General features: G+C 34.6%; 1 protein-coding gene across 2 annotated transcripts in view; it reads left to right on the plus strand.

Moving 5' to 3' along the window:
• The window catches only part of GABRA2 (gamma-aminobutyric acid type A receptor subunit alpha2), a 94,567-nt gene that overhangs the window by 31,430 nt on the left and 49,221 nt on the right, over positions 1 to 13,916 (plus strand). For both annotated transcript variants that reach the window (XM_084901092.1, XM_084901093.1), the window contains exon 4: positions 11,033 to 11,100. In XM_084901092.1, the coding sequence (XP_084757218.1) occupies positions 11,033 to 11,100 (68 nt within the window). The remainder of the gene's footprint in view (positions 1 to 11,032; positions 11,101 to 13,916) is intronic.

Here is a 13,916-nt window from a genome sequence, read left to right on the forward strand (position 1 = left end):
TGGCCATATAGAGACAAGTACTGTGCAGTCAATAAAAATGGCAATGGATGAAATTATCTGACCAAATGAGTCCTGAAAAGTCAGTCTCAAATTTCTCCTCCATGGCAAAAGGGGGATCGGTTCTTCTTTTTATGTGGTGAGATATCCTTAGGCAACTACTGAGAACCGTCACAGTACTTTCTGGAAATTATGTGATTCGTTTCTGTATTGGATTGTATTCTTATGGATATTTACAGATGGCATACATCAAACCTTTCCCACTGAGAGGAGAGACAAGCATTGTTATTTCTGGGAGAAACCAAAGGAAAATAAATGACGAAGGTCCTCATTATGTCTGTTTTTGCTTTCCCTCCCCCCCCCCCATTATAATTTATAAGTCACAAATATAAGCAAAATGTCAAACCCCAACAGCTGTAAATAGAGTGCAGAAGTGTTGTGTCGGTTCCAAAGGGAAGAGCCACAGATGAAGAGTGTCAGGGCACAAATGAAATCCCTGACTTAGCTATTGCCGTCCCCATGGCTATGAACTAACTAGGTGTGTTCTATTTTTCTTTTAAATTATTATTATTTTTTAAATACATCTTTATTGTTCATATTATAATAAGTGTTTCTCATTTCTTTCCCCTCCATTGCTCACCTCCACCAGATTCCCACCCCACCCTTTGCCCTTTCCCCACGCCCCATTGTCCTCATCCATAGGTGCACAGTTTTTGTTCAGGCTCTTCCCGCAAACCCCCCATTCCCCATTTCCCTGAGAATCATCAGTGCACTCCTCTTCCATACCTCTGATTCTATTATATTCACCAGTTAATATTGTTCATCAGGTTTTTTAATTCCCTTGGCTTTTAGTTTCACTTGTTGATAGTTACGTATTTGTTGATCATAATTTTTATCTATATCTTCTTCCTCTTCCTAAATAACCCCCTTCAGCAATTCATATAATTCTGGTTTGACGAACTCCTTTAGCTTTTTTTTATTTGTGAAGCTCTTTATCTGGCCTTTGATTCTGAGTGATAGCTTTGCTGGGTGTGTTCTTATTGCATGAGGTGCAGTGTCTCATTTATCAGTGATTCCATTCTCTTACAGAGAAAGGCTGAGTCCTGAATTCAGAGCTGAGTGAAGACAAACATGGGTGAATATGTCTTTGATCTGTTAGCGGAGACTGTACCACAGCTACCTTGTAAAAATGCCCAGAGAGCTAAAACAGCAGTTTGAAAGACTCCCAGCAATGGCAGGAACAAGTAAGGGTGGACAAGTGGGGATCATTTTCTTATAAAACCCCAAATGTATCAACTTACAGGTTTATATAACAATACAGTAAGAGGCAGCACTGATAGAAATGGAATTTAGGACAGAGGAGAGTAATCAACTGTTCATAAAAGCATATCAAAGCAAAGAAGGAAAGAGGATAAAACTTAAATGCAAATCAAAAAGGAAGAAAACAACCTGAATACTTACATTAAAATATGTTCTGGGAGATGTATGATCAGAGTTGAGAAATTTAAGGTATGCCATATACTAATAAGTAGCAAATCCAATTTTTTATTTCTAATATGGTGGATAATCACTTTCCTTAAAAGGTCAGTTTTTCATGGGTAAGCCTTGAATGTTATTACCTATACATACCTTTTGAAATGTCCTGATTTTAAAGTTTTGATTGTAAAATAATTTTTTATATCTTTCCTTATTCTTTAGTAGAAAATGTTTAAAATAAAAATTACTGTTCTGAAAAATATAAATTTATAATTAGGATTCAGAGACATATTTAGAACAAAGTAAAAAAAATGCTGTTTGAGAATTTGGACATTTAAAATGGACATTTCTTGACAAGGTCTAACAGTAGCTTTCAAAACAATTTGCAAGACCACCAGAGAATTCTTCTATCATTTTAACTCACAATTATAAATTTTTTTATTCTTTTATTTCATTTCTGTGTAGAATGAAACATTTCTTGTAGTTTCTTCTACTACCGGTTTCTGAATTAACATTGAAGTCCTAGCCTGATGCTGTAAATCTACTTTCTTAGAATTTTCTTCTAAGTAATACTCTAGATCTTCTAAAATTCCTTCAAAGGGCCTATCATTAAGTATTTTTATTCATTAAAAATAATAGCTTCATTAAAAATAATATGTTTTTAGGTTGCAAACATGAGGCTTGGATTCAATTGAGTTAACGTGCTTAGAAGGGAAAGGTTCTGAGAGTAGATAAAAAAAACAAATGAAAAGAAGCGCATATTACAGAGAGAAGGATGGCTTGGTCAGCCTTTCTCTGACTCCCCAGCTTTGAATTCAGTGCCTCCTCTCTCCTTACCATCACCCACCATCTACCCCTCATACCACACTTTAGCATTTTCATTATTTTTACCATTTAAGTACACTGCACAGGCAATAATATATTTACTGTTTTTTTTCTCTCTATGAGACATGATGGTTACATATTAAATGTCCTTCATCATTTATCTAAGTATATTACTTAGTGTAAACACACTCAATATGCTATTGTTTTGAAGGAGGAAAAATAGGAAGAAAGAAAGGAAATGTATTTATTAATTTTCAGTATCATGCTACATGTAACCCACTTGTGAAGTTCTGGATTTGTTAGAATAATATGTCTTTTAACTTAAATATAGGGTAGTTCAACACCAAAATTTTATATTGGGATGTATACACACACACACACACACACACACTCAAAATACATACATATATATATATATATATATATATATATATACACACACACACACACACACACACAGATGTATACATCTATGTGTATACACATATGCATATGTATAACATGTAAAACATGTGTATTTATATAACCTATTTACTAAATATTGTACGTATATGTATGAATGCATATAGGGTCCTCAAACTTTTTAAAGTGGGGGCCAGATCACGGTCCCTCAGAGAGCTGGAGGGCCGGACTATATGAACTACTAATTCCTACTGTAACACCTCGGCTGCGCTCACTGCCCAAAAAACCTGGCGGGCCTGATCAGACTCCTCTGCGGGCCGCATGTGGCCTGCGGGCCGTAGTTTGAAGACCCCTGCATATATGTGTGTCACATTCACAAATGTACATGTTTTACCCTAACATTGAAACAGCCTTATATTTTGCATAACTAGCAATGAATATTTAATTGAAATGTAACTTTCTTTAGTATTGCTCCATATTATTATCTCCCCAAATATATGACTTGAGGTTGGCACATGACATGTAATCAGTCTATATGGTTGGATTTTACTGGCACTACTCCAGATGCCAACCAGTCTTTGTGTTTTGAATGCATTTTATTATTGAAATAGGTATGAGCATGGGGTTTTAAGTAAAAAATAATATTTCAGTTCAGCTATATGTTTTATATGTTGTTTAATTTGGATGAGGAGTACAATGAATATAGTTATGCAGTTTATAGAGTGACCATGAAAATAAGTTTGAATCATATGTGAACATTTAATCTATTAGATACAAAGAATATAAGATTAATAGGTAGTAAGAACCTTATAGTATCACACAATGGGAATTCAGCAGATAGGATAAGTACTTAAACATTGCTACATAGATTTCTAAAATTTACTAATTGCATGTTAGGTGTAGAGTAATCATAACATTTTCCAATATGCATACCCTCAGGAAATACCATCCAGTGATAGGCGATAAAGTTAATTACTTTAGGAGAGTTCTTTTTTCCTTTTATGTTACTTTAAGCTAAATTTATTTTTAGGAAGAAAGTGATACTATCATCAAATTAGAATATCAACAAGATCCATGTGTGAAGCGAGTTTCTTTTTGAGACTGTTCCAAGAGATTCGGGGAGATAGCAAAATTTGTAATATTGCCAGCAAGGAATGCCTTTAATCATGGAATGTTGTAGATGAAAAATGCTGGATTGTTGAATGTGAGAATTAAACTCTACTTGAAAGAAAATCAGATGATCTTATGTTCTTAGCATCAAAATCTAAAATTTTGCTTTAAAATGTTTTCCATGTATGATTAAGTTATTCAGTAATTTATCATTATCATAATTTGCATAATTTAGTTCAGATTATTCATAGATGTCAAGATAAATACTTTGATTTTTTTTTTATATATATATTTAAGTGTGACAGGATTGGCACGGCCTTACCCTCATTCAGAGATACCCATTTAGAGTTGAACAAAAAGGAGCTCAAAATGAATTCCCAACTTAAAAGCCACATTTCTAAAGAAAATATATGTGAACTTACATTATAGATAATGATTGATGAAATTATTTTTTGGATATGGTTTTGTATCATTCTGTGATAATCTATGTTTCTCACACTGAGCAAATTGTGCTAGGAGCTGTCTGTTGTATGGGGAATAGAGTGGAGGACACACAACCACTTAATAACTTCTCATGCATTGAAAGTTACATAGTGTTGATTATTTCATTTAAAGAAGTACATTTTTCTAAAACTGCCAGGAAGACTAATTAAATTCCCCAGGGATGGTAACTACCAGGAAGACTAGTTAAGTACCCCAGAGAAGAAGTGTTATTTGAGTTCATTTGTTTTTTTAAGAGTGAGGATTAAATTAGGGGAAAGGGCAACTACAAAGAAAGGAAGGGTGAAGGAGAATGGCATGGACTGTGGTATGGCTAAGGTACACAACACAGCACGGCACCAGGAAGGAGACACAAAGATGATTATGAAGGGTCTCAAATGCCGTGCTATGAACTTTGCACTTGATCTACGGGCAAAAGGGCTGCAGTGAGAATAACTTTGATCAGAAAAGAGACATCCTACAATTGATAAGGAGGGAACACTCTAGCAGTATTAAGGAGGGTAGATAGGAGTTGATGAAACTAGAAGCAGAAGACCAAAAGAAGCCATTCTAGAGGCTATTGCCATGAGGATAGGGAGGAAAGGAATATTCCAAAAAATGTAGAAAACATAATCAACTTAACCTAGTGAAAAAATAAAATGTGGGAATGCATAAGAGGTTCAGATTGAGTCTAAAATCTTGACAAATGACAAGATGTTGGTGCCTTTCACCAAGACCAGGCACAGAGAAGGCAAGACAAGAGATGTTGAATGATTAAAAGCCATGGCATTATATGGAACTTTTAAAATTGTTTGGGGTGTATTTTAAAAGTTAATACTTGATTACATTTAAATAATTTTCTTCTATAAAATAGTAAAAAAAATAACAAAAATTATTTTGCAAGGTCAATAGAAATATTATTGTTTATTGTTGATAGCAGTATTCTGTGATGATGGTGAAAAGGTCATAAAAGAAAAAGTCAGTTAATGTGCTTAACTTATATACCATTTTTTAATATAGAAAATGAATAAAATAAGATTTTTCTCATCCCTTGATATCAGTAATATTTATGAATTCCATATGAATTATATTTTAGTGCATTAAGAATCCTCAACTTATATTGATCTATAACATAATTTTCATGTTAAAAGATAAAAGTTTATTTTTATTATATATTGGGTATAAGAATCTTTCTTATTAAATATGTATTTTGGGAACAAAATGTAAATTTATATCAGCATAGTTTTTATTTTTAAATTCTTATAACTTGCTAAGCTAGTTTGAAGAACAGCTTAGGATTGGCTAAGTATGCTCCAAGTTACCAACTAACCCAGGGATATTAGATGTATAATAACTTGTGCCCAGACTGAATTTGGACTCAGTGTTCTGACATCCCACGTGCTCTAGATGCCATCTTTAACAACCGGAAATGGGGTTGGGTTGCTGGAATCTCCTCCGAGAGAATATAATTTGTATTAGCAGAAGTGGCCTCTTTGAGAACATCTTTACTCTTTCCCTTGTCAGAGTCCCAGACTGAACATGAAGCAACTGCTCGGTGAAACATTTCCTTACGGGACATCAATTGTTTCTGGAACCACACGCAGCTTCTTCCCTTTGTGAGCATTCTCTCCCTTGTCTGTCAGACTAGGGATGTCTCCGGACTGCACTTAGTAAGCCCTTAGTAGCTATCTGTTAATTGAGCCAATGGTTCCAATGAATGGAAGGGACTCAATGTGCACTCAGTCTTCTCTTCCCTTTCCCCACTGATTTCCTTTACGAGTACTTTGGGGAGAAGGTGTGTCCTCAGCTTCCTCACCAGAACAAGCTGGATCTTCAGGTATTGAAGGAACATATTCCAAAGAGAGAGAAGGCACTATAGATCTACTGTTGATGGTTCTAGGGGCCAGAACAGTCTCAAAACCTATTGGGAACAGATAGACCTTGAAGTGATTTAAAAGTCAAATTCATTTGTAACCAATAACAGTTACTGTCATGATGAGAGTGTTTAGTTTCTCCTTTTAGTTTTTTGTAACCTGTCCAAAGCATGCAGGCATCTTAATTCTTGTTCAGGATTCTCAAATGGCATATACTATGAATATCAATGCATTTACATTAGTAGGGGGGAAAAATGTAAAGTAAACAAGAAAAACTATAAGAACAAGCAGAATAATAAAAATTAAAAAAAAAATCAAAGACCAAAATTTAGAACTATAATGAAAAATGATTGCATCAAAACATAGTGTATAATGGTTTTATTATTTTTCTGAACTCTTCCTGTATAATGGACAATTTATTGACCATCCAAATGCAGAACAAATGGAGTGTTGTTCGTCTTTCCTTGTTATCTAACATGTATTGAAGGGTTTACAGGAAGGAAGATACTGTGTAAGGTGCAGCAATTCCTTTGTGGTAGACTAGTGGCAAATATGTTACCAAACTCAAAGTTTTCAACACTTAATAGGGAACACAAAGTGCCATATACACAAAAGTCACTTAATAAGTATTGATTGATTTTTATGAAATTGACTGATGACCAGTGGCACATATAGGTGTATGGGAATTAACCCAGGTGATTGATGCTTATAGTTGGTGTTTGGTTTCCCTCAGAAGGAGACTCTATGATATGGATTATTTGGGATTACCAGGACGCACTAGCAGAGGGGGTGGGAAGATGCTCACCACAGAGCTACACTGGCTATATGACAATTATTAAATTATTTAGATGAAAAGGACAAATTCCTAGTATAATGAAAAATACTAAAACTAACTCAAAAAGAAATAGGAACCTAAATAGACATACAAGGAAAGTGACTGAATTAGTAACAAAACAACTTCCCACAAACCAAATTCCAGTTCCATATGGCTTCACTGATGAATTTTGTCTAACATTTAAAAGAGAATTAACACCAATCCTTCATAAAATATCCTAAAAATAGAAGAAAAGAGAACATTCTATTAGTCCAGTATCACACCGATACTAAAAAGACAAAGATAGTGCAAGAAAACTTTAGACCAATATCCCTTATGAATACAGACACACAAATGCTCAACAAAATGCTAACAAATCAAATCCAGCAACATATAAAAAATTATACTCCAAAACCAAGTGAGATTTATCTTAGTATGCAAAGTTTCTTTAATACCATGAAAATAAATTGATGTAAAGTGTCACATCAATAGAATAAAGGGCAAATGCTTTATGATTTTCTGCATACATGCAAAAAAAGAATTTGACAGAATCCAACACCCATTTATGACTTAAAAAAACAACAACGCTCCATGAAGTAGTCATAGAAGGGATTCAATTTATATAAAATATCTAGAATAGGCAAATACATAGGAATAGAAACTGAAATAGTAGTTGTTAGAGCCTGGAGGGATAGAGGACAGGGAATAACTGCAAATGGATTCAGGGTTTCTTTCTGATTATACTTTTTTTTTCCTGAAGTTAGAGAGTAGTGATGTTACATAATTCTATGCTAAAAACACTGAATTGACACTTAGAAATTATGTATTTTATATAATGCGAATTATATCTCATGTCAGCTTTTATAACAAAGTAAGAGTCTATAAAAAGGTGAATCAGGGGAAATAGTATTTTTATGGAGAGACAAGGTTAACTTTAAGAATAGTAACAGCTTTCAAAGGAGATGAGAAGTGATAGGATTATAGATATTTTTTAGACTCAATCAGACTTATTGTATAAAAGAAAAATCTTGTGGTTGAAAACAAGATTTGTGACCGAGGGCTGGAATAACAACAAAAATTATGGGGAAAGTCTTGCAAGTACAGTTGATTTTGGAAAGAAAAGTAAATTTTGTTTGGAACATGATGAGTTTGAGAAAATTAATAGATAGTCAAGTGGAGATGTCAACTAGATAGTTAGCTACAGGAGTCTAGATTTCTTTCTTGCTCTCATGAAAAGCGAAATCATCATCCAAGATTGCATTTCAAATGCAGAACCCGGGAAAGTTGTGTTAGATGTACCAGATATGTGTAGTCCTCACACTGGGATATTTCACTAATGCCTATTGATTAGTTATAGCTCTGGGCATCCATCTATATGGAAATCCTCCAAGTCTTATTACCAAGAATCATTTTTTCAGTCTCGGAAATCTATTGAGTATTTGTGGTCAGCATGTACTTAGCTGATTTTTCTTTTTCTGAACTTTGATAGCCAAAGAACATTCCTTCCAGTGCATGCATTCTTTAGCAGACCATGAAATCATTTCTTTAAGGTAACTTTGCATATTCTTCTTCATCTTTAGGTTTTGCTCTTTTTAGAGCTTTAATGGTAAAATCCTATTTTTCACTCTTGCTGGCATTCTCTACAGCCATTAGGTACTGATAATACTCTCCCTTACTCTTCACTTTCCATTTGGCATGCAGCGGATGTTTTTCATATCCTTAAGCATGAATATATTCACACATTTCTGCCATCTCTCTTTTTCAAGTTACAGTAACTCTTCCAGACTAAGGAAGACAATTGCCTTTGCTTCTGTTTGGATGAAGACCACGTTAACATTTTAGTTTCCCTGCTCTGGAATATTTTAAATCAGTATCTACAATTACTAAAATTTTATTTTATTGTTTATTGAATAAATGTGATAGTATTATCGATTTTGTGCAAATAAAGGGAGGGAGAAACAAACTTGGGTCTTCCTCCTTCCCTCCCTCCCTCCCTTCCTTCCTCCCTTCCTTTCACATATATAATTTAGGTCCAGCACAGGCCCAGTCCAAGATGAAAATACGGGGCCTTTAGTCAGAAAATGATTAAGAAATTTAAAAATAGCCCGGTGGTGCTGCTCAGTAGGCTGGGTATCCTGTATACCAAAAGGTTGCCAGTTTGATTTACGGTCAGGACATGCCCGGGTTGCAGGCTCGATCCCAGTAGGGGACATGCCAGAGGCAGCCAATGGATGTTTCTCTCCCTACCTCTGTCTCTAAAAAATCAATTCAAACAAACTTATTAAAAATTAAATTTTAAAATAGTAATAATAGAACATTAAACTGGGCATGGGGCTTTTCCGAGAACAGAGTCCTGTGCACAAGTTGCATATCCATGAAGCTGACCCTGTGCAGGTCTTTGGAGCAGGTGGCAGCTGAGAATTAACTTTGTAAATACATTTAAGTTTCAAATCAGTTTTATAATAAAATTTCATAAATATAATTTTTGTAATAGAATAGTATATACATATAATAAAATGGAGTGACTATATTTATTTGGAACGCTATAACAATGTCTTTGGCACAGAGTATTGTGGTGAATACAAATATGCAGTAAATGAGAACACACTTTTATTCCAGCTTTACTATGGGCTGTGTATAATGCTTTGGTTTACCTTGAGGGCTCAGGAGCCTGCTTGCTTGGGTTATAAGTGTGAGTCTTTGGGCACAATCCCTTCCTTTACTGTACATAAGTGTACACACACATTAGGATAAGCAAACACTGATCTCATAGGCTTGTTATGTAGATTAATATATGTAAAGCTTTTTGAAGAAGCCTACTCCGTTTTTTCATATTCTTTTTATTTTTTTGGTTTTGCCATAGTGGATTCAATATCCCAGATTTAGTTTCCTCTCTCTTTCATGATTATAAATGAATGTCCCTTATAATATTAAAATATTTCATGGTAGTGTTTGTCTAGAATTAACAATTTGATAGTTACTAGATAAGGCATTCATTTCATGATGATAACAATTTTTATTGTATTTGTTTCCATCATCATTTATCCCCTGACTGTAAGATGGTAGAAATTAATGATGCATTTTTTTTTCTATAAGAACATTTAAAGTGTCTTTCTCTTAAAATATTTCCTTTGAACGTTTCCCCCTCACCATTTGCCTTACTTAAAATTACCAGGCTAACAGAGCAATCCAGTAAATTGTGTTACAGTCAATAAGGGACATAATTATAGACTTTAATTCAATCCAATTAAAATGAATGCTAAATAAGTCTTGGCAATTTTGGCATTCTTTTTAAAGATATTACATATGTGCCCTTACCACCCTCCTTCCCCCTCTCACACACACCTCATACCCTCATCCCCTGGTATCAGTGCCCATTGGCTAGACTTACATACATGCATACAGGTCCTTTGGTTGATCTCTCCCTCTTACCCCCACACTAAGTACATTTAAAAGCAAGCTTGTTTGGAAGCAATCTGTTGTGATTAATGTATATTATTTGCTTTTATTTTTATATAATTGAATAATGATTTTTTTATATTAATATGAATTATATTTATTTGTAATGATTAACAATCTGTTTTGTGCCTTATTCAGAAGATTTCTTAATTTATAACCTAAAAACAAAAACTCTACTATCATTAAGTACCATCTGAAATATTTAGTTTGAGAATCAAATACAGGACTTTATCACAGAGTAATCATACTAACTGTATTTTATTTTTAGTACCTGTGGGAAATTTATTGAAAACTAGTTCAATTATGATAGATTCTAAGAAACTATTAATCTTGAGAAATATGCTTACAAAAGAATGTTCTAGTCAGTTGTAGTTTCCAAGAAAGAAGATCTTAATACTTTTAGGAATTTTGCATTTAGGGTTGCCAGAATCTATGAAATAAGTGAGCAATATAGATATTGGTTCTGAAAGTTGAAAAGAAAGAGCAATATCCCTAAATATCATAGTTTTCTAACCATGCCATGAACCTGACTCCTTCTGTCTCCTGTGCCTCTCATGACCTAATATCTATATTCAATCTCGTTTTCTCATATCAGACAGTATTACTGAAGTCTTCACTAACATCTATGTGACCAGTTTTGGCCCTGTCTCAGACACAGATATGGTGAGTTTTTCATTAAATACTATTTTTATTGAATATTTGCAAACTTGGGAGGGATAATTTTTTTAGAAGAAAGGAGTATTTTTACTGTTAAAGGATTATGGGATTGACTCATGCTTATTTATTCTAGCCAAATACATGAGAGTTAAGGATGTTAATCCTTTTGTATATGTGGTACGCCATTGTAGCTTGGGTGTTCTGATTAGTCCTTTTTATTTTATATGTATTTTTTGTATCACCAAAAAGACAAGAGTTAATAGTATTGGTGAAGATGTGGAGACAATGGAACCCTTGAGCACTGTTTGTGGGGATGTAACACGGTGCAGCCATTGGAAAACACTAGGGAAGTTCCTCAAAAATTTAAAAATATAATCCGTAAGATCCAGCACCCCACTTCGGAGTATCCATCCCAAGGAGATGAAAGCAGGATCGTAAAGAAGTATCTGCTCTCCCATGTTCATGATAGGCTAATTCACAATAACCAAGGTATGGAACATGGTATATATACACAGAGGAATATTATATAGCCATGAGAAATAATAAAATCCTGCCATTTGCTACAAGATGGATTGATCTTGAGGGCATTATGCTAAGTGAATTAACAGAGAAAGACAAATTCCATGTGTATTACTTTTGTCAAAAAAAAAAAAAAATTAAGCTCTTAGAAACCGAGATAAAAAATGTGGCTGTCAGGGTCTGGGGGCGGGGATAGGGAGAGGTGGATGTAAAAGTGCAAACTTTCAGCTGTAATGTAAATAAGGTCTGAGGGTCTAATGTAAAGCATTGTGACTATAGTTAATAACACTGTATTGTATAACTCAAATTTCTAAAAGAGTAGAACTTAAACAAATGTCACACACACAACGATAAATAGTTGAGGTGATGGATGTACTAATTAGCTAGATGGGAGGAGTTCTTTCACAATGTATAGGTACATTAAATTGCTACAATGCACACTTTAAATATCTTACAATTTTATTTATCATTTATACCTCAATGAAGCTGATTTTTTTTTTCTTAAAGGGAAGGAAAAGAAACTGAAATTATTTAACTAGTGTTTCCATGTGTGACTTCCTTTCAGGGAAAGTTGGCAAATTTATACATTTCTACAAATCACGAGTTATGAGAAAAGTCAAGTAAGGAAAATAATGGGGAAAAGCATTATAATTCTGCAATTAAAATTAAAATTTAACAGTTAACATAAGGAATCTACTGATGTCAGGACTGTGTCCCAGTGAAGTAGTCATGATCAGCCAATCATGCTGCAGTGTGTCTGTGGTCCTGTCTGCTCTGTCACTGTGTTTATGAAAGCTTCTTTGAAAAATTTAAAATCTATTCTACATTCCCATGAGCCTGTGTTCATTTACCTTTTTTCTTGGTTGTCCCTATAAACAAAAAGTATTTTAATAAAACATTGAAATGAGAAAAATAAAATAAAATAAATGTTAATGTTCATATGCAAAAGAATAAATAAATAAATAAATAAAAATCAAAGGCTGGTAGCTAATACTAGGCATGTAGTCATTAGCAACAAAAAATTTTTAGACTTCATTTTTTAAAAATTGAAATAAAAATTTGGTTTCTCTTAAAAATATATTATTTATTGATTTCAGAGAGGGAGAAGAAGAGAGAGATATAGAAACATCAATGATGACAGAGAATCATTGATTGGCTGCCTCCTGCATAGCACCCCACAATGGGGATCAAGCCTAAAACACGGGCATGAGCCCTGACTGGGAATCGAACAGTGTGACTTCTTGGTTCCTAGGTCAATGCTCAACCACTGAGCAACACTAAAATTGACTTACATTCCAAACTAAATACAATTGAGTTGAGTGGAATTGTGGTTGGCAACATTTAAAAAATCAGTTTGGTTTTTTAATTTTATTTTTCTGTTTTGGAATGTATATGTATGTGAATGTGTTTATGTATGTGTGCACATGCATCTATATATTGAGATATTTTACCAAATGAAGTAAATATTTTACATCTCAGAGGCTTTTGAAAGCTTTGTGAGCCCTCTACAGTTTTCTAATGTTACATTTCCCTGAATACCCCAGCCTAACACAGTCCAATAGCATTCTCTTTGGTCATGTCCAATTTCCTACTTCATTTCCATCTTTATTTACCTGCTTACTGAGTCTTACCAGTAGTTTGCTTGGAGGAAGTCTGATGAATTGCAAGACCGCCAAGTGAGCACCTATCATCAGAATCCAGTCAGAGGAAAGGATCCTCAACAGTCATTGGAACAGGGAAAATCCAATATCATTCATTATGAACTGGTACAAATGGTTAACTAATAAAACAGGGTAAGAGAACCCCAATCAATGTAGAATTAGCACACACAGAAGGCAATGTCTACTTCTAGGAGTGAAGGGTCATGAAAGAGGGAGACAGGGAGGACTTAGCAGAGTGCCCTGCCCCCGAAGGCTGCGTCAGACCTCTGTGAGGAATAAGTTGGTGCTCCAGGAGCATGCCACTGTTGCTGGTGAAGAAACCTGGGAGGGTCTTTGTGGAAGCCGGTGCGTAAGAATATCCTGCCTGGTGGCTGAAAACTCCTCATATAAAAACCTTTTGAAGCAACACAAAGAATCACAAGGCATCTGCCACCATCAAGAGAAGCACAGAGAGTAGTCTTCTTTGGCTAGAACATCAAAAGATTCCTCTCATACCTTTTACTGACAGAGCCCAACGTTGTGCCAACTGGCAAAGGACCAGTGTTTACAGAGTCCTTCTGCAGTATCTCCGAGAAGGAGAAAGGAGGGTGCATGTGGAGCTGAGAGCCAATACACTGATAATTGGTATACATAATAATGTGT

This window comes from Pipistrellus hanaki (genome assembly GCF_964339955.1).
Source record: "Pipistrellus hanaki genome assembly, chromosome: 1".
Lineage (NCBI taxonomy): Eukaryota > Metazoa > Chordata > Mammalia > Chiroptera > Vespertilionidae > Pipistrellus > Pipistrellus hanaki.